General features: G+C 45.1%; 1 protein-coding gene across 1 annotated transcript in view; it reads right to left on the reverse strand.

Moving 5' to 3' along the window:
- Window positions 1-4,378: 4,378 nt before the first annotated feature.
- Window positions 4,379-22,248, reverse strand: part of LOC135909856 (uncharacterized) — a 33,095-nt gene continuing 15,225 nt past the window's right edge. The window contains exons 4-6 of the mRNA XM_065441899.1: window positions 19,893-20,043; window positions 14,766-14,855; window positions 4,379-8,008 (exon numbers count right to left, since the gene is read on the reverse strand). Of these exons, the coding sequence (XP_065297971.1) occupies window positions 7,809-8,008; window positions 14,766-14,855; window positions 19,893-20,043 (441 nt within the window). The 3' untranslated portion in view covers window positions 4,379-7,808. The remainder of the gene's footprint in view (window positions 8,009-14,765; window positions 14,856-19,892; window positions 20,044-22,248) is intronic.

Genomic DNA, 22,248 nt, shown 5'->3' on the forward strand with positions numbered 1-22,248 from the left:
ATTATGCATGCAAGCATGTAACACTCACAGATCAGTATGTAATATTACCTGCAGCTCGGTTGAAACTACTTTCGACCCAACAGATTATAGGTCGAGCCCCAAACTTTGGAAGGTATTTTATGAAAAAAAATGTCGGCTTATAATTGGTAACATACGGTACACCCAAATACTTCAACTCCACTTGAAGTATAGTCTCAAGACGGTAGCATAGCAATATGTTAACAGGACTATTAAGAGGAAAAACCAATATCCAGCAGACAAATCTTGTTTAACCAGGTTTTTATAGCATAGAGGTAGTTCTGTAGCCAATAACAGGGATATCACAGTCTGATTTGAAGAAAGTAATATCTGCCTATACGTACATTTGTATACCTTGATAATGAGGAATGGAACTCAAAATGTTAAACAATAGTGGCCAAGTGACAGCTCCTTGAAGAACACTACATGATTGCTTATGTGTACCTGAAGAAAAGCCTCTACCTCTTAGAGAGGAGTAAAATTCCCTCCCATTTAAAAATTCACACATCAGTTTACAAGATCATTTGGAAACACTATCATAGGCATTGGAAATGGCTTGTGTCACAATATCACCTATTCGCCTCTGTAGCCATGCTAATTTTATTCTACTTTCTAAATCCACATAAACGTGCCAGATTGAACATGATGGTCAGAATACAATTTGGTGGGGACTAAGCAAGTCTTTGTTCTGTACAACTTTAATCATATGGGCATACAGGATTCTTTTCATTAATTTCACCAAATTAAAGGTTAGCGCGATTGGCCTAATGTTGTCTCTTGTATATCCTTCCCCATGGTTTTTAAGAATTGGGATTACTTCAGCAATCTTCCACACATCCAGAGTGTAGTCCTAAAACCGCATCTTCTACATTTGCTATCAATCATTTACCTGCTATGGTGGCTCAGTGGCATGGCACCATGATCCCGAGCACAAGACCACAAGTTGGATTCACAACTGCAGTGGTAGTGTTTTGATGGGGCAGAATGCAAAAATGCTCATGTGCATTGGATGCTTATCAAAGTACCCCAGGTGGTCAAAATTAATGTGGAACACCCACTACAGTGCCACTTGTAGCACCAGAGGATGCTTTGGAACACTACATCCCATCCTTTATGATAATAATTTCAGAGCTATTTTTCTGCATTTCCTCAAATGTCCTAAAAAAACCATGCACATCACATATTCACTTTGGCAGAATGCATTGTGGTGTCATTTGCACTGCTGGTGGTGACTGGCACATGCCGAGACTGCACCACAACAGGGACGCACCACAACATGCAAACAAGAGAGGTGTGAGCTTTTGTGAACAGTGCAGCATGTTAATCTAGCGGTTCCTTAATCGATTTTGTGCCCTACGTCAACATAAATATGATTGCAGTCTCAGGATGTGCAGAGTAAACGAAACATGGGGCATGCTTACTTGAACTTCATGCACGCAAACTATACAAAAACAAAGAAGCAAACAAAAATCGCACCCACAAATCTTGGAAAACATAGCAAGGTGCATTACAGTTGGGCTACACGTGCAGACTTAGCTTAGGCTTAGTGTTACGACAGATGGTCAAGGACAACTTGCAGCTGCAACACTGAACTTGAAGTTAAAAGGTACGTCCTGGCTCTCAACATGCTGACATGGTATGCTGGGGGTGGTGTTCGTAAGAATCCACCTAGTGGTCTGTCTATTTTGGCCACGGCCGATTGGGTGAGCTGTACAAGCGATAAGGAGACAAGCTGGGGGCGCTTGTCACTTTCTTGCTAGTACAGCTACAGCCAATCAGCACTTATGCAGCAGTCAAAATGGACATAGGTGGACTCTTACAGAATACTCTCTCCACCGCCAATCTCCAGCCTCCCCTCCCCCTGGAAGAAATGGGCGCATGTGCTCCCTACACAAGTTAGCAAGTTAATGAAAGAGTGTGGAAAGCAGTACAAACCAGCACTTCCAACTCCACGACAACTTGATGGCGATGGTCACATTCATGCACAATAATTTGAGAAAAGACTTCAAGATGATTTATCCGTAATTCTTGTAGAGAACCTGCTATGTAATGAGAAATTACAACTTACTGGCTCGGTACACAGGTGGACAAACTTATAGCTGTCAATAGTACTTTTGTGGAATTGTACTCGTAGAGTTGCATGTAGGTCACACTATCACATCCAGACAGGCATTGCCGAGCTCTGTGTAGCTCTCGCCTGTCTAACTAGTATCACTATCCATGCTTAGGCCATAGAAGTGCATAAAAGGGCCCCTGTACTATGCCCTCATTCTCAAAGCTGCTAAAGTGCCATGTGCACATCATAATCACTGGGCAGAGAAACGACAAAGATTGAGGAGGTTTGTGAATGTGTTCTGCCTCACTTTTATTCCTTGGTAAAACAAAAATTTTTAGCTATCAACTCGCAAAAGACAAATGCAGTCCTCTTTCAACCTAAGAGAAAAACTTGCTTTGCCTCACATTAAACTTGGATCAGATACAATCAAAAGTACTGGATTGTGTAAAGGCTTTAGGCCCATACTTTTCTAGCACCCAAACTTGGGATGAACACATGGTTGAAACACACAAAAAAACTGCAAAATTATTTGGCTAATAAACAAATATCTCTTACCTGAATGCATAAAGCTTTCGCTGTATAATAAAGACTGCTAATTGGGCTAGTTGGAATGTTTGATTCATGGTTACAATACTTCAGCGCAAACACAAGGGGCAAAGAAAGCTGTATAAATCCCTAACCTTAGTCCAATTTAATTATGCTGACTTGGTTTGGGGAGTGCCGACGAAGAAAAACTTAATCTGTTTACTAATGTTAAAGAAGAAATCTGTGAGGGCAAGAACAAATGATTCTTTTAATTCCCACATGCAAGAGATGTTTGATTTCCATCGAATAATGGAAATTACTCGCCTCTACATGTACCGCCTAGCGCAGTCATACTCATAGCTCATTCTCTGTCGGCCTGTCAATGTTAAAGAAAAAGCAGTATACCTACAACATGAATTGTACAGAAACATGGATTATTCCTACACTAGTGAACAATTATTACGTACTTGCAATTAACAACTTGCACGCTTCCCTGCCTGTTAGACAAATTTTCAGAGAATAGTGTTGACCTCACCCAGCTACCACGGAGGCACAGAGTGTGGGGGGAGGCGAGAGAGGCTGGTTCAACACTGACGGCTGCTGCTTCCAGCACGGCCGCCATATCTTGAAAGCGATCTGTGATGTGGACAAAGTGCACCCAATGCCGGTAGCTTCGTATGCGCTGTGCTTTAGACATTTAGTTCGCGTTGAAGCAAGAGACAGCACGAAGGTCACTTCACTCACTGCTGCTGCCGCATTTATCTTGCTTAATTTGATAATAACGAAGGCGCCGAATGAAACAACGAATGAAGGAAGGAGACACGGGACAACCACGTAGGCACCTACGTGGTTGTCCCATGTCTCCTTCCTTCGTACGTTGTTTTATTTGGCGCTTTCGTTGTAATCATGTATAACCAACTCACCCACCAGCACGTGCTCAGTTGCTTAATTTGCTGTTGCAATCAATGCTTTGCCTTTCGTGCGAAACTGCGACTTCTTTTTTTTTTTAATCTGGACGTTCATCACTCGCTCTTTGCAATAATAAAGTTGTTAGACATAGCGAGGAAAGTTTCGGAAGTGAGGCTTTTCAGATATTACAGACTTCAGATAAAACGGACATTTTTTTGTCTGACTATCAGGGTCCCTTGTAAAGAGAGTCAACTGTACTTGTTGAGGTGTCTGAAACATTATGTTTGCTTCTTTTAACATGTGTGATCCTGTTGTACAAAGAAAATTCCTCGTACGAATTAAATGGACACTAAAGGCAAATGATAAGTCGGCGTGGACTGTTTAAATACCATTCCAGAAACCTCGCAACGCTTGTTTCGTGCCAAGAAAAGGCTAAGCTTATGAGAAAATTGTATCTGAAGGGTCCGAATACCTTTTTCGAATTTCAAATCTCCCGCCACCCAACCGGGGGAGTGGTGACGTTGCGTACGCCATCACCGCCCTTTGCTGTCTTCGGTAAGTAAAGCGGCGCCCAAAAGATGGCAGCACCGAGCCAAGACAGAGTGGTGGATTCGCCGCTGCAGCTTCTTTTTGGTCAAGTGCCGTAGACCATTTGGGCATCTCGTGACATCACATGGAAGTTGAATTCTCTGCTACTTGCAGTTTGTGCGAGTTTCGCGAGTCAGCAAAACCAGCGCAGGACTACGTTATCAGGAAAGTACTGAAATGCAAAGCATGGGTGGCAGATAGTCGAGCAAAAACGAAACCTTTTAACCGTCCACGTCATTGTCAACGGTAAATTCAATGAGTTCTTTTTTTCTAAATATGAAATAGAACTGGACAAGTAGCATTTTATTTCATGTTATAATACAATATGAGCATGTTATTTTGCAACAAGTAGAGTACTAGTGACAGAATTCAACTGAGGAGTGCTTTCGTCATTGGGCAAGTGCTTGAATATCCTGAAGGTCTCTAATCATGTCCTGCATTTACCTTGATTTCTCGATTATTAAGGCCCTGTTCGCGATAATATTGATGCCTTAGAGATTCTCAAGCAGTAATCTATGACTTTAGTATGACTTAGTATTTCCCTTTAGTGTCCCTTTAAGAGTTAGAATTATCTTGTCTGAATTTCAGTGTGCTTAGAAAAGGCCCTTTATGTATGTTGGCTCCTCATAAAGTGAACAGTGACCTTGTACATACTTTGGTTCCTTGATGTGCTATAAGTTGTTGCTAATACAGGAACCCTTGCCTAATCAAGCCCCTTGTAAAAGTAGCTTTTAGTGGCTGCCCCATCCTTTTCATAATGAAAGGAAAAATGACTTACTTGATTGATCTGATTATTTGATTGGACGGCGAAGGAGCCACCTCACAATGTGATCACTTGCTCAAGTGTTCCCACATGCTAAAATCTCAGTGGATTCCATGTCATCTAAGCACACAACCGTCAGCAGAGACATTTCTATAGACTATGCGCTCTGACTGCTCAAATGGTACCGCCTGAAATATTGAATAACACTCGCTGCATCAGCCATATCGCAGCAGGGGCTGCAGCTGCTTGGAATGATTTGTATTTAAGCCTTTTTGAAGAAGCAGCCTCTCACTGAACATGTTATCAAAAGTGCTCTGACACTAACATGAGAATGTGTTGGAACACATCTGATGCTATTAATAACACAAGATGTTTTCCTGCTACTTCGCGAAGAAGTTCTATGCAACACCACGGTTGGTGCGGAACATCTCGTCCTGGCTCTTGATTTAAAAAGCGCATTTGACACTATTTCACATGAACTTATCTTATCTGAGCTAAGTGACATCGGTTGTGGACAAAGAATCTATGATTACGCCCGCTCTTTCCTGACCTCTCGCATCGCGACAATAGGCATTGGCACTACGCGCTCAGACCCTTTTCCCATGCCCAATAGAGGTACACCGCAAGGGGCGATACTCTCCCCCCTTCTTTTCAATATCGGTATGAGACGCTTAGCCAAAACACTCGACGTCATACCTGGGCTAGGGTACGCGATATATGCAGACGATATTACCCTATGGGCAACCAGCGGCTCGTTAGGACAAAAAGAAGAAATCCTGCAAGAAGCAACGACCGTTGTTGAAGCCTTCGCTCGCAGCAGTGGAATGAGCTGCGCTCCCGATAAATCAGAATTTATCAGGATACGAGGGCGAGGCCGTCAAACTCACGAGCCGGTGAACCTCTTTCTAGGAGACAGCCAGATAAAGGAAGTCCAGAAAATGCGAGTCCTCGGACTGTGGCTGCAAAGCAACAAACGAGTAGACCACACCATTAAAACCCTTAGGACTACGGTGAAACAGATCTCCCGTATGATCCGCAGAGTAACTTATCACCGAAAAGGTTTCAAGGAAACAGAGACGATCCGGCTCGTTCAGGCTTTTGTGCTAAGCCGTCTCACATATAGCCTCCCTTTCCAGGACCCCACGAAAACAGAACTAAAGGCCCTAGATGCGTTGATTAGAACGTCGTACAAAGCGGCTCTCGGCCTACCACAGGGAACCTCTACTGAACGCCTGCTGGCCCTCGGGATTCACAATAACTACGAGGAGCTACGGGCAGCGACGCTCATATCTCAACGGGAGCGGCTTAGCTTAACCTCCTCTGGCAGAAAATTACTTTGCCGCGTGGGCTACCCTACTCGTCCACAGTATGCGGGAGAACTCGAATCTCTGCCCAGAGTCCTTCGTGAAAGGATCATAGTAGCCCCAATCCCTAAGAACATGAGTCCAAAATACCACCAGGGACGTAGAAATGCTCGAGCTCGAAAGTTAATGCAGCAATTCGATGGAAACCCGGATACAGTCTACACAGATGTCGCTCGATGTGGTGCTTACAAATACGCCCTCGCAGTGGTAGGAGCGGCCGCAAATCAAGGGCTTGTGACTTGTGCCACGGCTAGAGTTGCATCTGCGAATACCGCAGAAGCTTCAGCCATCGCGCTAGCTATTAAAACTGAGGACGCCCTGGGACAATCGTCGATAACTCTTACAGATTCCCAAGTCGCATGTAGACTATTCCTCACCGGGAGGCTACCACACAGCACCAATCACCTATTAGGATCCAACCTAACGCAGAAACACATGATCATCTGGTGCCCGGGTCACGCAGGACTCGAGGGCAATGAGAGAGCGGACGGCGCAGCTCGTGCTTTTGTCAACCGAGCGGCCGACCACTCTGACGAAAACCCCTTTTTACCACGAGACATCCTTGAGCACCAGCGGCGCGAGCGAAGAAAGTACAGTCCACCACACCCTGACCTATCCAGGCAGGACTCTTATGACTGGCGCCGAATACAGACGCACACATTTCCAAACCTTTATTTGAAAAATGCCATTCACCCAACGCTGTACAGCGCTCGCTGTCCTTGGTGCGGAGGCCGGCCAACTCTCGCCCACATTACGTGGGACTGCCAGAACAGGCCACCCGAAATTAATACACCAACAATAGCCGGCAAACTTTCCGGAAGGGAGCAGTGGGAGACTTGGCTCGCCAGCGAGGATCGGGAGATGCAACTAGCGCTTCTCGACCAAGCACGGCGGACCGCTCAAGCCAGTGGGGCCCTGGACTAGGGGCTCCACCCACTCGCTTTCTGCATTTTTTTTTCTTTTAAATAAACGTTTTGATATATATATATATATATATATTAATAACAAGTTATCTAGCTGCATTGCAGTGGTTGACATCACATTTTAGCACATGATCTACTTCACAAAGTTGAAGCAACCTGTATATCCAGCCAAACCTTGGCACTATTTCATAAGTAATTACATACATCACAGCCATAATAAAGGATGTTTATATTCAAGACCCAAAAAAGAGTCGAATGAAACAATTCCAAGCATACAAATCAAGTTCTAATTATCAAAACTTTTCAGAGCATCATATGAATGATTACGATCTTCTGTATGTGTGTGTGTGTCAATAAATCTAGGTAATAGTACTTAAATAGCACCATTAACTTTAGGGTGAATTGTTCTTTTCTATGTTTATAACATATTCTGAAGAAAGCTCCAAAAACAAATAGACGGCAGGATTAAAACAGGTCAAATTATCATTGCTTTGTAATGCAAGTCACAAAGATTGTTCAGTATTGTAAGCTCTGTGATGAGCCATCCATGCAGTTAATACAATTCTCGTGTTGACTGAAATGGCAGTCTTCCTTCAGGGACTTATTTATGAAACGACGTTTCAATACAAGGGCATGTGGCCAACTTTGCAGGCAACACAGCTTCAGAAGCTGATCACCTTCTTCTTCTTTACCCGGATGTCCTGGTGTAACGGCACAATGTTCTCGGCGTCGGCACTCAGGCCAATGCTCGCAATGTCAGCTGCAACCTCACTCTCTTCACTGGTTTTGCTCTTATTCTTCTCCATCTCGGGACACTCCTTCTTGAAATGGTCAATACCTCCACAGAAATTGCAGTGACCTCCTGCAAACAACAGTACAGTGAATGTGTACACTATATGAATGAGAAAAAAAACGGGGATTGTCAGTGAGTAAGGAGTGATACGCAGTCCCTTCACATTTTCTGGTGCCTGAAACATTAAAAGGACCCTGAAACGATATTGACGATTTTGTGCAAACGTACTGAGTCGTTAGGATAGGTCCTCATAATTAATTGACACATCTCAGTGCTCTGCGTAAAGCATGTAATTTATTGTAAGGTTTTAAAAATGTACATCACTGCTGATCGCAGCACAGCACTTAACTGAATTTTCAGCCGCCCTTAACCATTTGATGTAAATTGCCCTAATGACGCTAGTAGGGCGAGCTATCTGATTGGCTGTTCAGGGCGCGTCATCAATATCTTTTCCAACTTTATGGTAAACAAATGTTGTTCGTAATAGTTCGAATGTTAGTTAATTTGTGTTTATAGAAATAAAGTAACAGAAAGAGAATGCACAAGGACAATTTCTCACTACACTTGAGCACTTCTGGCACAAAGCAAGTGTCGCCTGCTTGTGTTATAACGTGCTCGATGTTGACGAGAGCTCCGTGGTCAGTGTTAATCTCGATATTGCTTTTTGCAAGCATCATGGTTCACCCTTGTTACGTTGTGGGTGGAAAACATAGCGAGTGGCAATATGTCAAGCTGTAACATCGCATCCCTCTGCAAGGCAGCAGACAAGCGGAGTGGCTGCAGCGCATTGGAGTGTCACTATCCAATCGGCGCCACGATTTGCGCGTTTGCAGCTGCCACTCACTTTACACCGGAGAATTACTACCACAACAGTGTTTCACATGTCCGGTATTCGGGCAAACGCAAGTACAAGTGGACTGGTCCTGGCTGTTTCACCGTGCTGTTTTATGGGATGAGCAAAGGCGCAAACGTGAACGGTCTGCAATAGAGCTCAACCAAACACAGCAGTAATGAAGTGTGTTCTACTTTGCTGCTGGTGTAAATTTTCCGCAGGAGCATAATCATTAATCGTGAACACTTTGTTTTTGTATACTGTTATGTGTAGAATCGATGCTTGACCGCGAGCGTCTGGCCTAAAGGGTGATTGTCGAAGTTGAAAGTGTCTCGGTAGGACAATAATACTTGGCAAAGGTCTTCAGCCTGCGCAGAGGACAGGTTCGTCGCAACCATTTTCTTTGCGTTGGGATCGGCGCCCAAGGCTGGCGCAAGGGTCCCTGCTAAGCTCGCAAGAAGCATTGGCTGATAACGCTGCCATGTGATGGTCGCCAAGACAGTCAACATTGGCAAGGCAAATACCTTGCGGTAGAATTTGCTTTGCCACTACAAAGTTAAAGATAGGTATGCGAGTGTGGTTCGCAGTAATAGTAAGTATACTGTGAGGCACGGTAACGTCATACTGTAGGGGAATGTCGGGCAGAGGAGTGATGAGGTACTCACCATCAGGAACTGGTGGGGAAGACAACAGTTCAATAAAGGCTATTGACTTAGGCGGCAGGCAAAGAAAGCCGGTGGCGCGTAAGTGGCACTGGGGTGCGTCAGAAGGTTCTGCGAGAATCGGCAACTCAAGGCGAAGGGTACTGGCAGAGCAGTCAATAAGAGCAGAATGCGCGGAGAGGAAGGCGAGGCCGAGAATTAGGTCATGGGGGCAATAAGCAATCATGGTGAAGAGGACAGGAGTGTGGCGGCCGGCGATGCTGACACTTGCCGTACACATGCCGACGTTAGGCACAGTATCGCCATCCGCAACGCGGCCGACGCTGGGGTGAGGAGCTTTTTGAGTCGTCATCAGAAGGCAGCACTCATAATAGAAAGATGTGCGCCTGTATTGATGAGTGCAGTGACAGGATAGCCGTCAACATCAACGTCAAGGAGGTTTTGGTTCGTAGGTAACGTGAGGAGAGGATTTGAGGGCAGGGTCGACAACACAGCTTCACCTCCAGAAGCTGCAGTGCCTAGTTTTCCGGCTGGGTCCAGGAGACGATACACAGACGATGCTGACACTTGCCGTACAGATGCTGACGAGAGGCACAGTATCGCAATCCGCAATGCGGACGACGCATGCCGACGCTGGGGTGAGAAGATTTTTGAGTCGTCGTCAGAAGGCAGCACTCATAATAGAAAGATGCGCGCCTGTATCAATGAGTGCAGTGACGGGATAGCCGTCAACATCAATGTCAAGACGGTTTTGGTTCCTAGGTAACGTGAGCAGAGGATTTGAGGGCAGGGTCGACAATGCAGCTTCACCTCCAGAAGCTGCAGTGCCTAGTTTTCCGGCTGGGTCCGGGAGGCGATAGGCGGCGAAGAGAAGCGGCAGCGTTGGGGCGAACAAGACTGGTGGCGTCGAGGTGAGGGCAAGTGGCTGTAGCGAAGGTTCGGAGCAGGGGCATCAGCGGCAGTAAGTTCATGGCGGGTGGCATAGGGAACAGAAAGTCCAAAGGTGCGGAAATAAGTGGCGGCATATGTCCAAGAAGGCGGTGGCCAGCGGTCGCAGCAGTGACAAACGACGTGGCCGATGCGACAGCAGTGGAAGCAGATCGGCCTGTCATCAGGGGTACTCCATTCGGACGGGTTGTGGCGAGACGTGGCAGAAAAGGACTACCGGGGACGAGGAGGGCCGGTAGAGAACTGGGGAATGCTGGGTTGAGACATTGAACACATGGAGTTCAGACATACGTTCTCAAATTTTTGTCTGACTACGGCCTGAATCATCGCAATCGTGGTTGCTGGCGGATTGGGAGGCGTCGTGGAGAAAGCTGGCGAACAGGCGGCCTCGAGCTCACGGCAAACAATACGGGTTACGTCGTCACAGGTGGTAGTCTGGCGCGGCCGACCCTCACATGTCAACGTAGCAGCAGTGTTGGGTAGCCATGTGATGTAGTCTGTGATACGGCGGCTCTTAGCTTGTTCAAGGCGCCAGCATTCTTTTATGATGGCGTCGATAGTCGAGACATTGCCGAAAACAAGCAAATTGAAAGCGTCGTCAGCAATGCCTTTTAGAACATGTGACGCTTTATCTGCTTCAGACATAGCATCGTCAGCTTTGTGGCATAGAGCCAAGACGTCGAGGATGTATGAAACGTATGGCTCTGTAGATGTCTGAACACGAGACGCAAGAGCCTTTCTCGCGGCAACCTTGCAGCCAATGGGGTCGCCGAACAGTTTCCGCAGCTTTTCTTTGAAACTGTCCCAACTGGTTATCTCGTCGTCATGCATTTGGTGCCACACACGTGGGGTGCCGCCGAGATAAATGATGACATTGGCGAGCATAATGGTTGGGTCCCACCTGTTATTAGCACTGGCGTGTTCATAGAGCTTGATCCAGTCGTCAACGTCCTGTCCCTCCAGGCCAGAGAAAACACTAGGGTCGCAATGTTGGGCAACCATGACGATTGGAGCAGTTGAACAAGCTGAAGCTGTTACAGAGGCGATCTCATCACCGGGAGGCATGGTGACAAGCTCGATGCACCGACCACTTCGGAGTTCCGTGGTGAGGACGGGGATTGCTAACCTCCACCAGAATGTTACGTGTAGAAAGACACAGATGAAAGAGGCTATTTACAGACGATTTACACTGGAGCCAGACAGCCAGGCCGACACTCGCCCGCGCCAAGGCACAGACCAACTTCATCGTCGTTCTCGTGGCAGCTCGTCTCTTGAGTATCTCCCGATACTATCGTAATAATATGTTTATAGTGTTTTACACTTGGTTAGTGCAACATTAGCTCTTTGTTTGGCTGGTTAAGCTCTGCGCTACCAGGTGACTGGACCATGTAGACCGATCAGGTCGCTCACGTACGTCTAGGCTAAACCTTCTTCATCAGCTTGAGTTCATGCATCCACCCATCCGTCAAAACGGCCATGTCACCTGTGGTTACCAGAATACCAGAAACACTCGGCACTGCGACAGAAATGCTCGCAATACACATTGCATCAATAGCTCCTGCTTGGGGCCAACTGCCAGGCGGCTGGCGGAGAGGCTGGAGAGACTTCGCTCACTCGCTCCTAGTCAACTGGAAGTAGACGACAGGACGTGCCATCATGACGCAGGGACAGTGAAGGTTGTGTGGTTCTCCTCCCGTACTCTTGGGACAAAGGAACGACAACACAGTAGTGCAAACAATCACAAGGGCATTTATTGCACCTTTCATAGATCAATGCCTGCTAGCCGAGTTGCTATCCACAAAACACGCCGATGGGCGCGCGACAAATCTAGAAGTCCGACTCACCGCGACCGGATAATGAGCGAATATGTTCGCCCCATGCTGGATCCCAACGCCTGGTCGTTCGCGTGTACGGTCACGCGAACGGTGGCGCGTTCGAAGGCGGCCACGCGAGGCGGTCTCGCAGAGGCATGGATCGGCGCACACGCGGCACGTCCGCGCTGCTTCCCGGCCCGCACCAAAGAGAGCGCGCCTTGTCATACCCGCACCCAAGTAACCCCGCCGCCTGTAGGCGGCGTTAGCAGCGCAACACTCGCGCCATCTCTCGCACTGCGCTTCAACCACTCCGACCGCCGCGGGCACCAGGCCACGCGGCGAAGCCGCACTGCAGGAGACAGGAGCCATGCGGGAAAACAAGATCTCAGGGGACGCGTGAGAGTCGCGCATCCCCACAAGGTGGAGCTTAGCCCTGATCACTCGGCGAACGACTTAAGGAGAAAATGCATGGCTGTGGAGGAGGGTAAGTTGTAATCGTCCATAGCTCTCTTAATATGAGACGCTTCACATGAATGGTGCGAATGATTATCTGTAGCTGTACCCTACGTGTCTACAAAATTTGTCCAAGCTGTTTCAGGGACCCTTTAACAACAACAATATGAATCTTTGCGGGAACAATATATCCACAAGTGCTGAGATATGTTTTCAGGAAAAGGAAATGTACAGTCTTTGTCAAAAGTATACAGGCAACACATGCCTGCGATGACCAGGCTGACTACAGGCTGTTTGAAGAGGCACTAAAGAGAAAATTAAGTTGAGCTGTATTAGTAAACTACCCTTCTGAAATACCAAGAAACCCACTCTTGCCACAAGGAGGGGCTTGGCAAGCAAGAAAAGGTGTGATTATGATGGACAGGTGGCAATGCTGTCTTGAGTTCTCACACCAGCTCACTGTTAATTAAATTATGGGGTTTTATATGCCAAAACCGCGATTTGATTATGAGACATGTCAGAGTGCGGGACCCTGGAAATTTGGACTGCCTGAGGTTCTTTATTGTGCACCTAAATCAAGTACATGGCTGCTTTCGCATTTTGCCCCCACTGAAATGTGGCCGCCTTGGCTGGGATTCAATCCCACGATCTCATGCTTAGCAGTCCAACACCAGAGCCGATGTCGTAGATTTTGATGCCATTTACTTAGGCCTAGCTAATTGTTTTCATTTAAGATGGATTGCATTGTATTTTAAAAGAGTAAAAGACTAAACCTAGCAAGTTTCAATAACTTTAATGAGCTACAAGGGGCCAAATACGAAATACTACTTCGAAATCTATGACATCATACTGATGTACTGGAGCTGGCATTTAAGCATGAAATTTTAAAGAATGGAACTCTGACCTTCATTTCCTCTTCTAAAAATGCACATATTACTCAGAGATTAATACAAAGATAGCTATTCAGAATACTTCGTCAGTCTAAAGTTCTAAAGTGATTTTAAGTGTTCACATTTTTATGTCCCTTTAAGGCAGTTTCTTTGGTACCACACAAGTTCCAACACCCTGGCAAATAAAAAGAGCTCTCATATTCGCTATTCAGATGTTCAGACTGTCAGGAGCACCATAGAAACAGCACTAAGCAGCCGGACAACTTATATTGTGAAGGCGCGAAGTAGGCTATATTTTTGCAAAAGGCTGTACATTTCATGCATGCTGCCATCAATGAACACAAAAGTGTCAAAACTGATGCCAAATTAATAAGAACCATGAATCAGCGTTATATAAATCTACCATGGACACAGGACACGTGCCTCTTTTTAAGGAAACATAGGGATGCGCAACTGCGATTGCAGGAACAGTGATTATATTAGCACTTAATTTTCTTTGCCAACCTCGCACTAGAGCAGTGAAAGTTATTACATGACACTGAGCTAACAGGACCAGCTGTCGGCCTATAATAACAGAGCTCTCTTGACGGCAAAGCAGATGCCTACCCTTAACACTGCAAGAGCCAGATAACCAGTTGAAGCCATTATGAATATACTTTCATGCGGTTTGCACTGAACACTTTTCATGCATGAATGATGAATATCATGGTAAAAAAGAAGTGCAGTTAGCTACTCTGTCTTTGAAAGTTACTTCCTACAAGATTCAGTTAAATTGATAAGCAGACTTCTGTGTATGCCTGAGGACTGGTTTACAGTTTGTATCGCCTTGTTTCCTGCTACAGTTGAAAATGAATTAGCGAAAAGGGGGCATGTTCCAACATATTTTTTTAGCATGTGTGCTAACAGATCTAAAGAAAGTAAGTTACAGAAAACTACATTTTGCAGCATTTGCAACTCTTCCATAGCAAAATGAATGTCATACTTCGAAAACAGCCATTACCATACTTTCCAAAAGTAATCATTTATGAGTTTCTTTTAACTTCTTTCACATGAGACCATTTACTTGTCTGTAATAACTACCGTAATTACAATTTCTTGGCAACAATTCCCCAGCCCCTAGCACACAATGTGACCTTTGTGTGCATGGTACGTCATTACAGTGCACTGAATTGTGCGGCTGTTTGCAGTTCTGAACATAAAGAAAGAAAAAAAGTTAAAACCACAGACCTTTTGGGTACACCCCTTTATCATTGCGTGGGCACTTGCGACTTAGGTGCCCCTGTTGCTTGCAGATGAAACACTTCGCATATGGGAACTCTGTTTGGATAGAATGATAAAAAACTGACCATCAGAGCAATGCCAGAAATGGCTGAAGTGCTAACTTGGAGATATTGTAACTATGCCAAAATAAAAAAAAAATCAATATTTTGGACGCATGTATGTACAACAGCAACTGAGCTAGGAAAAACGCTTATGCACTCTGTCACAATCTGCATGCGAATGCTATTTTACAAATGTTGATATAAATGGTGCACAAGCGTACACATGGCAAGTGCAAGTACAAACAAGACATGTAGAAAGAGAAAGGGCAAGCGTGCACTATTTCGTGTGCTTATATGTGCCATCTTGCATGCATCGCGTGACATTCAGTCAAGGTCACCAACTAGCCCACTGTCAAGTTTTGCAGAGTGAAACACACTGCTGTGCAGAACATATGCTGCATAAGCAAGCACAGTCAAAAACTGATACTCCCATAATAGAGTGCTCCTGCTTGTTCACATAACCTGTAGAATTTAGGTTCTATAAAAAAAAAACGAATACCAGAAAGATTATAAGCGAACGCAACCACAGTTTCCATAATGCATAACTTTTGTTTATGATCTCTGGATTAACATATAGCATTTACATACTCACATCATGGGGGGGGGGACCCATTCAACTAATTTCCAAGGTATACTTTGTGGCACAAAATACATTTCTTGAAAATGGGCAGAAGAAAGGCAGACAGTGAAGCATCTTCTGTCCCTTTTCAAGAAATGTATTTTGCGCCACAAAGTATACTTAGGAAATCTAAGCACCAACTTGCCCAAGAAGAAGCCCTTTTGGCCATTCAACTAAGCCAAGGCTATTAAAAATTTTAAATGTACACTCAGATAAAGATGTTCCCAATACTAAACTTCATAGGTTGGCGACGAAGTTTCCACATTGCTGTCAGGAATGAATGCCCACCCAAACCTTGTCAAGGCTTTTTGAACATTTACCAGCAAGCAACGAATATGGTAGGTACTGCAGCATTATCATTTGAAAAGTTCATAAGCGCAGGAACCTTGAATGCAGTTCCTACTGTGTAAGCTGCTGGCACCATATTCCTACTTTATCACTTTTAAATATTAGTGTCATATCTACACAAATATAAAGCAAAATTTCTGTGTTCAATTTCTATGCACAGGCACACACACCCCTACTGTGGCACTAACAATCGTGTAATAAAACTAGCAAGAGTGCAACAAGAAAAGTGTGGCAATGAAAAAAAAAAGTTCAACAATCTGGTCTACGACTGCAATATACACCAGCAGAGATTCAGTTGTGCAGGCACAACTTCCCCAGGCAAGTGTACATGTGGCTCTTGAGGCAGTGTAATGTGGTCTTGCCTCATGAGAGATCTGTTGCCACAATAAGGGTTTACAGATTACAAAGCGGTCGCGATTACAAGGTGAGGGTGCAGTTGGAGAACCTGAGTGAAAAAACTTAAAGTGACTCTGAAATGATTCCGACAATTCTGTTCAAACATACTGAGTTGTTATGGTAGGTTCTTCTGAAGTGACACATTTAAGTGCTCTGCATAAAGTGTGTTATTTATTTTAAGGTTTCAAAAATATGCATCACTACCAATCGCAGTGGTACCACACCCTCGTGTTTTTAGCCCCGCTATCCCTATTGGCGTGCTTGCCCAACTGACATCAGTTGAACGAGCTATGCGAATGGCTACCCATGTCGCCTAATCAATAATTTTTCCAACTTTATGGTGAAGAAATGTTGTTTGTAATACAGTTGGAATGTTGGTTAAATTGTTTCCATAAAAAAGAAAGAACAGAAAGAGAATGCACAACGACAATTTATCACTACACTCAAGCACTTCCAGCAAACAGCATGCAAGTGTCATCTGCTTGTGTTACAATGTGCTCCATGTTGACGTGAGCTGCGCGATCAGTGTTGGTCTTGAGCTTTCCTTTCCCGAGCACCATGATTTCCCTTGTTGCACTGCGGGCTGCAAACTTAATGATAGGCGATATGTCAAGCTGCGACATCATGTCCCTCTGCAAGGCAGCAGACGAGCGGGGTGGCTGCAGCACAACGGACTATTGGTATATGATCGGCGCCAGGATCTATGCGTTTGCAGCTGGTACTTCACACCGGAGGATTACTATCATAATAGCGAGTCTCAGCATGTCTGGTATTTAAGTAAATGCAAATGCAAGCAGACTAGGCATTTTACCGGATGAACAGAGACGCAAACATGAACGGCCTGCATGGTGCAGCCACCTGGTGGCACAGAGCTCAAGCAGACAAACACAGAGCCTTAGCAGTAACCAATTGTTTCGACTTTGCTGCTGGTGTAAATATTCCGCAAAAGTGCAATAACGAACTCGTCATTTTAAATGTTTAAAATGTTTTACACTTGGTTACAGCAACAGTAGTTCTGTGTCTGGCTTATCAAGCTCTGCACCACCAGGTGGCTACATGGTGCAGGCCGCTCACGTTTATGCTGAGCCCTTTCATCACAGCGATATTAGTATGGAGGGGCTTTAGCTTACGCCTCCGCTCATCCGCCAAAATGCCCAGCTCGCCTGCGGTAACTTGAATATCGGACAAGCTCGGCGCTGCAACAGAATGCTCGCAAAGCACGCTGCTTGGATAGCTCTCACGGGCGATCGAAGGCCAGGCAGCCAGCAGAGAGGTCGGAGGGGCGTCGCACACTGGCTCCAGGAAATAGACGAAACAATGTCACATCATGACGCAGAGCCAGTGAAGGCAGAGCTTAGCCCTGATCACTTGGCCAACGAGTTGAGGGGAAAAGCATGGCTAGGGAGGAGAGTAACTTGTAATCACCTCTAGCTCGCTCAATATGAGATACTTCACCTAAATTATGGCACTAATGTTTTACTGGAGCTGTACCCTAAACGTCTACAAAACTTATCCAAAACATTTCAGGGGCCCTTTAAAGGGACAATAAAGGCAAATAGTAAGTCAAGCTAAAGTGACAGATTAGTGCTCGAGAATGTCGAAGGCATCAATATTATCCCGAACAGAGCTTTAGTAACTGATAAATTGAGGTAAATGCAAGACACAATAAAAGACTTCCCTTGGACATTCAAGTACTAGTGTGATAACGTAGGAAATTCTCATTATATAATTGTTTCACTAGTATTCAACCACTCGTGATAAAAAGATCATTTTATTGCATTATAAGACAAAATAAAATGCTACTTCTCCAGTTCTCTTTGATTTTTAGAAGAAGAACTCACTTACATTAACCTTGACAACAATGTGAGAGGTTGAAAGGTTTTGTTTTCTCCACTCTGCACCACCTGCGCTTTCATGTTTCAGTAGTTTCGTTATGGTGTAGTGCTGCCTTGCAAAACTCCCACAAACTGCAAGCAGCAGAGAATGCCATGTCCACATGATGTCGCGGGATTCCCAAATGGTCCATGACACTTGACCAAGAGAAGCTGCAGCGGCAAATCCAATGCTCTGTCTTGGCTCAGCTTCTCCATGACAGCGCATTTCCATTTTGCGCAGAAAACCGTAGTGCCGTCTGTCAAGGGCTGTTTTACTCACTGACTGCAGTAAAGGGTGGTGATGGCGTATGCAATGTCACCGCTTCCTCACTCAGGGGCAGGCACTTTGAATCGCACTAGAGATATACGGACCCTTCAGACATGCTTTTCTCTTAAACTAAGTTTTCTCATGGCATGAGACAAGTGCTGTGAGGTTTCTGGAATAGTAGTTTAACTATTTAATGTCAACTTAGTATTTGCCTTTAGTGTCCCCTTTAAGCACTGTTAGGAATGGTCAGCCGGGGTGGCAACATGCCAGCTATTTCAGCCCGCTGCACGTGCTTCGACCGACCCGCGGTGGCAGCTTTCTTCAGAGAACGAGCGAGGACGACAACGCTAACCGACCATGCACTGCGTTTGGAGGATCGGTGACGACAGCAGGGCTAGCCACGTTTGGCGCTCCGTGCATTGTTGGTTCATTTGCCGGGTCGTCATGGTCTCTCTGCGGCAGGGGGAGCCTCCCTGACAAAAGGGTGCTTTGCAGTACGGGGGCCCCAGGATTCGTCAGTCTGCTGACACACATGGCGACTACAGGAAAAAGGCAGCTCTGGAATTTAGCAGCGCCGGCTGGGGTCGGGCATGACCAGCTGACTACGGGGACGCCAGACAATGGATACCACGACGACTGCGCCGCAAAAGTCGTTTGCCCTCGAGAGAGCACTGAAACCTGTGCGGCACGTGTGTGAGCCCTCCTCCTCCAAAAAGGCATGTAGTCTGCGATGACGTCGAACGATGACCTCAAACGGAGTGCTTATAAGCAGCGATTGTCGGCTGCTAGAGGGTGCTCGTTGTTGTGCTCGTCAATGTACTCGTGAGCTGTGTGCTGGTTTGCTGTATGCTTTGTCTTGCGGGCTCCATTTGGGAGTCGTGCTAGACTGTCCATGTATGTCTTGTTTAAACTGTAAATAATGTAAATAAACCCTGTTCACCTAGTTCCTCCCAAGTTCCTCTCTACGACCTTCAACTCCTTCAAATGGTGGCAGCGCCGAGATCGTCCGACAACTCCTACATCTGGTTGACAGCGGTGGGAACGACCTCCAAATCCTACAGTACGCACATTAATAGAAAGCGATATAGAGTAGCCGAGAGATTATTCAGACTCGGCAAGAACTGCTTGCAATATCAAATATTCGGGAGCCCTCGGAATAATCCAAACAATTGGTGCGGGTTATATGTGAATTTCACCCTGAGATGTGACTTCATGGCAGTGCTACTTTCACCTTATGGTGTAACTTTACGGCCACATGCACCATGCTGCAGTAAACCAAAAGTGCTGTCAAACGCTGCCGGATTACTTAGCACAATAACACAGCTGCAGAAGCTTTGCCCCTGTAGCTTTCCCTTCAGTGCCACAGAAAGTAGCTTGCAAGTGTAGTACTATAACCATTCCGCAACACACACTGGTAAGTGCTTATCGCAGTGGTGATACACTGCACATGTTACATCATGTGACAAAAAAGTACTCCTCTCCACTCTATTGTAACTGCTCTCTTCTGAGAAGAGATTGGATACATACCATTGTCTTTGCTTGTCTGAACTGTGCACGCAGATGAGAAGTGCTCTGTAGATCCACACTTGAAGCAAATTCCAATGCCTTCGCTGGAATCTTGAAGCATCTGAGGACAGTCGGACACCCTGTGACCAGGCTGACGACATTTGAAGCATAGCTACACGAAGCAAACAAAATTAAAACACAGTTACTCCAACGCGAGACAAGAGCTGTTGAAACTAAAAGGGTGATATCTATGATTAAGAAATCATGGAACTAGAAAAAAGACAATCCTTAAGAAAAACAATGCTGGAGGGTTTTTCAAACAGTAGAGCTATTCATAATCATTCAAGCTGAACAGGTCTGCTACCTACACTCTACATAGCAAACCTTTTGCTTCCTACCCAGTATGCGTACCCAACTGAATTTGACCACTGGAACTAGCACGTAGTCGTTAGGAAAATTAAAACTACATGTGTTTGTAGAAAATCACTATTACTACAGAAGAACCTCATATTAGTGAACCTGCATATACTATAGTGAACGAACAGCAATGGTGAAAAGCAACACCATTCCCAAGAACTTCCATAACAGTCCACATATTTTTTCACTGACACTGATAAAGTGAAGACAGGCAAGCGAAGAAACGGATGTATAAAACTTAAAAAATACGCCACTTTACTCTTATCAGGATGACATAAATAGCTGTGCCACTGAGCAAAACAAGAATAATAAACAGAAAATTAAAGGCACGAAAACCAAGAATTTACTGATCATGGTGCAGCTAAACAATGATTGCACTTGCCACGCTTTCAGCACACAGTTTCAGTTACTACTATTCCTTCGTGCACTGGCTGCATTGAATTCTCACCAGGGTGGTCACCATACTTTCCTATCGCACTATGTTTGTCAAACAGTGGCATCATCTACACGTCTAACGATAGTAGCCTGCGATATGATGGCAGACTATGGAATAGAAAGACATAGCCAAAGATGTGTAATCTGTGTTTCAATAAAGAACAAATTTTCACTCTTTTAAATGAGAATTATTCAACAGTATGAAGCACTGCCGTCAGTTTCTTATGATGTAGTACTACTTGGGGGTGACTTTAACCAACTAGATGTGTCCTGGAGTCGCAGTCTACCAACCAATTTATCAAACTTATCGTTACATTCTGCATTGTTGGACCTCACAAGTAGCTTCAACCTAACTCACGCCGTGCAATCCCCAACCAGAGTTACTGCTCTGTCGTCCAAGATAGTCAATCTCCTCTTCAAAAATGAAGCTGATCTGGTGTCTCCAGCTGTCTGTGTTCCCGGCATCAGCGACCACCTGCCGTTTTAGCCAGCACTTCTTATCCACACCAAAATGAAGCTTGGCTTACTTCAAAACTGATATACCTTTACAATCATGGAAACTGTGAAGCAGTGAATAGTGAACTAACCGATTTTCTCCCAGCTTTCACAGAGGCTTGTGCAGAAAAAGCTGTTAACATTGCTTGGAGCATACTGAAAGATAAGATACTTGCACTAATTTCAGAGAACATAGTACCATCAAAATTTCTAACTGCCAAATGTCGGAAAGATAAGCCATGGATCACCCACAAAATCAGTCGACTCCTTAGAAGAACATGCAGTCTTTTTCAGAACCCCAGAAAAGGCAAAATGCCAGTTATTTCTGAAAATTTACATTCTGTCCAGCAAATATGCAAGTCGAAAATTAGTGAAGCGAAGCATCATTTTTTCAGTAGTTTAGGTCCAAAGATTTCAAAACAATGACAATATGATATGGAAGCTTGCCAAAAAGAGCCAGAAAACATAAAATTGGTATACAATGCCTCACGCCTGACAATAGTGCAATAACAAATAAATTGAAAGCCGCTGCTTTCAACTATCAGCTTCTATGATTTCTCGTGTGAGCTGCAAGCTGTGTCTCGCCAAAACTTCAACACGATCAAAGAGAGTCAAGGCCATTTGGGCATGCATTGCTGTAATTACAGTGGTGTGCCTCTCTATGAATGTGCTGTAGTTTGGGGAGACAGAGCCTGCAGCCCGCATGAGAAATCATAAAAGCCGATTTCATCAGAAAACTAGGCAGGTTGTGCATTAGTCCCCTTCTATTGCACTGACACCCAGTGAAGTCATGCATCTGAACAGACTGCGATATTTTTGTGCCTTTTTTTTCACACGTGACTATGTGCTTAGTACAAACGACTTGCTATTTGGGCGCCTCCTCCGTTTCCTTTTCATTTTCTGTGCATACACCCCCATGTACATGTGATTTGGCTACAGCAATAAATAGTGTTGGAAGTCAATGCAGTGTGTGTCGTCTGTCTTAGTTCTCGTCCTTCATGCTGTACATGGTTTTAATTAAGAACTGATA

The sequence above is a fragment of the Dermacentor albipictus genome, chromosome 1 (genome assembly GCF_038994185.2).
Source record: "Dermacentor albipictus isolate Rhodes 1998 colony chromosome 1, USDA_Dalb.pri_finalv2, whole genome shotgun sequence".
Lineage (NCBI taxonomy): Eukaryota > Metazoa > Arthropoda > Arachnida > Ixodida > Ixodidae > Dermacentor > Dermacentor albipictus.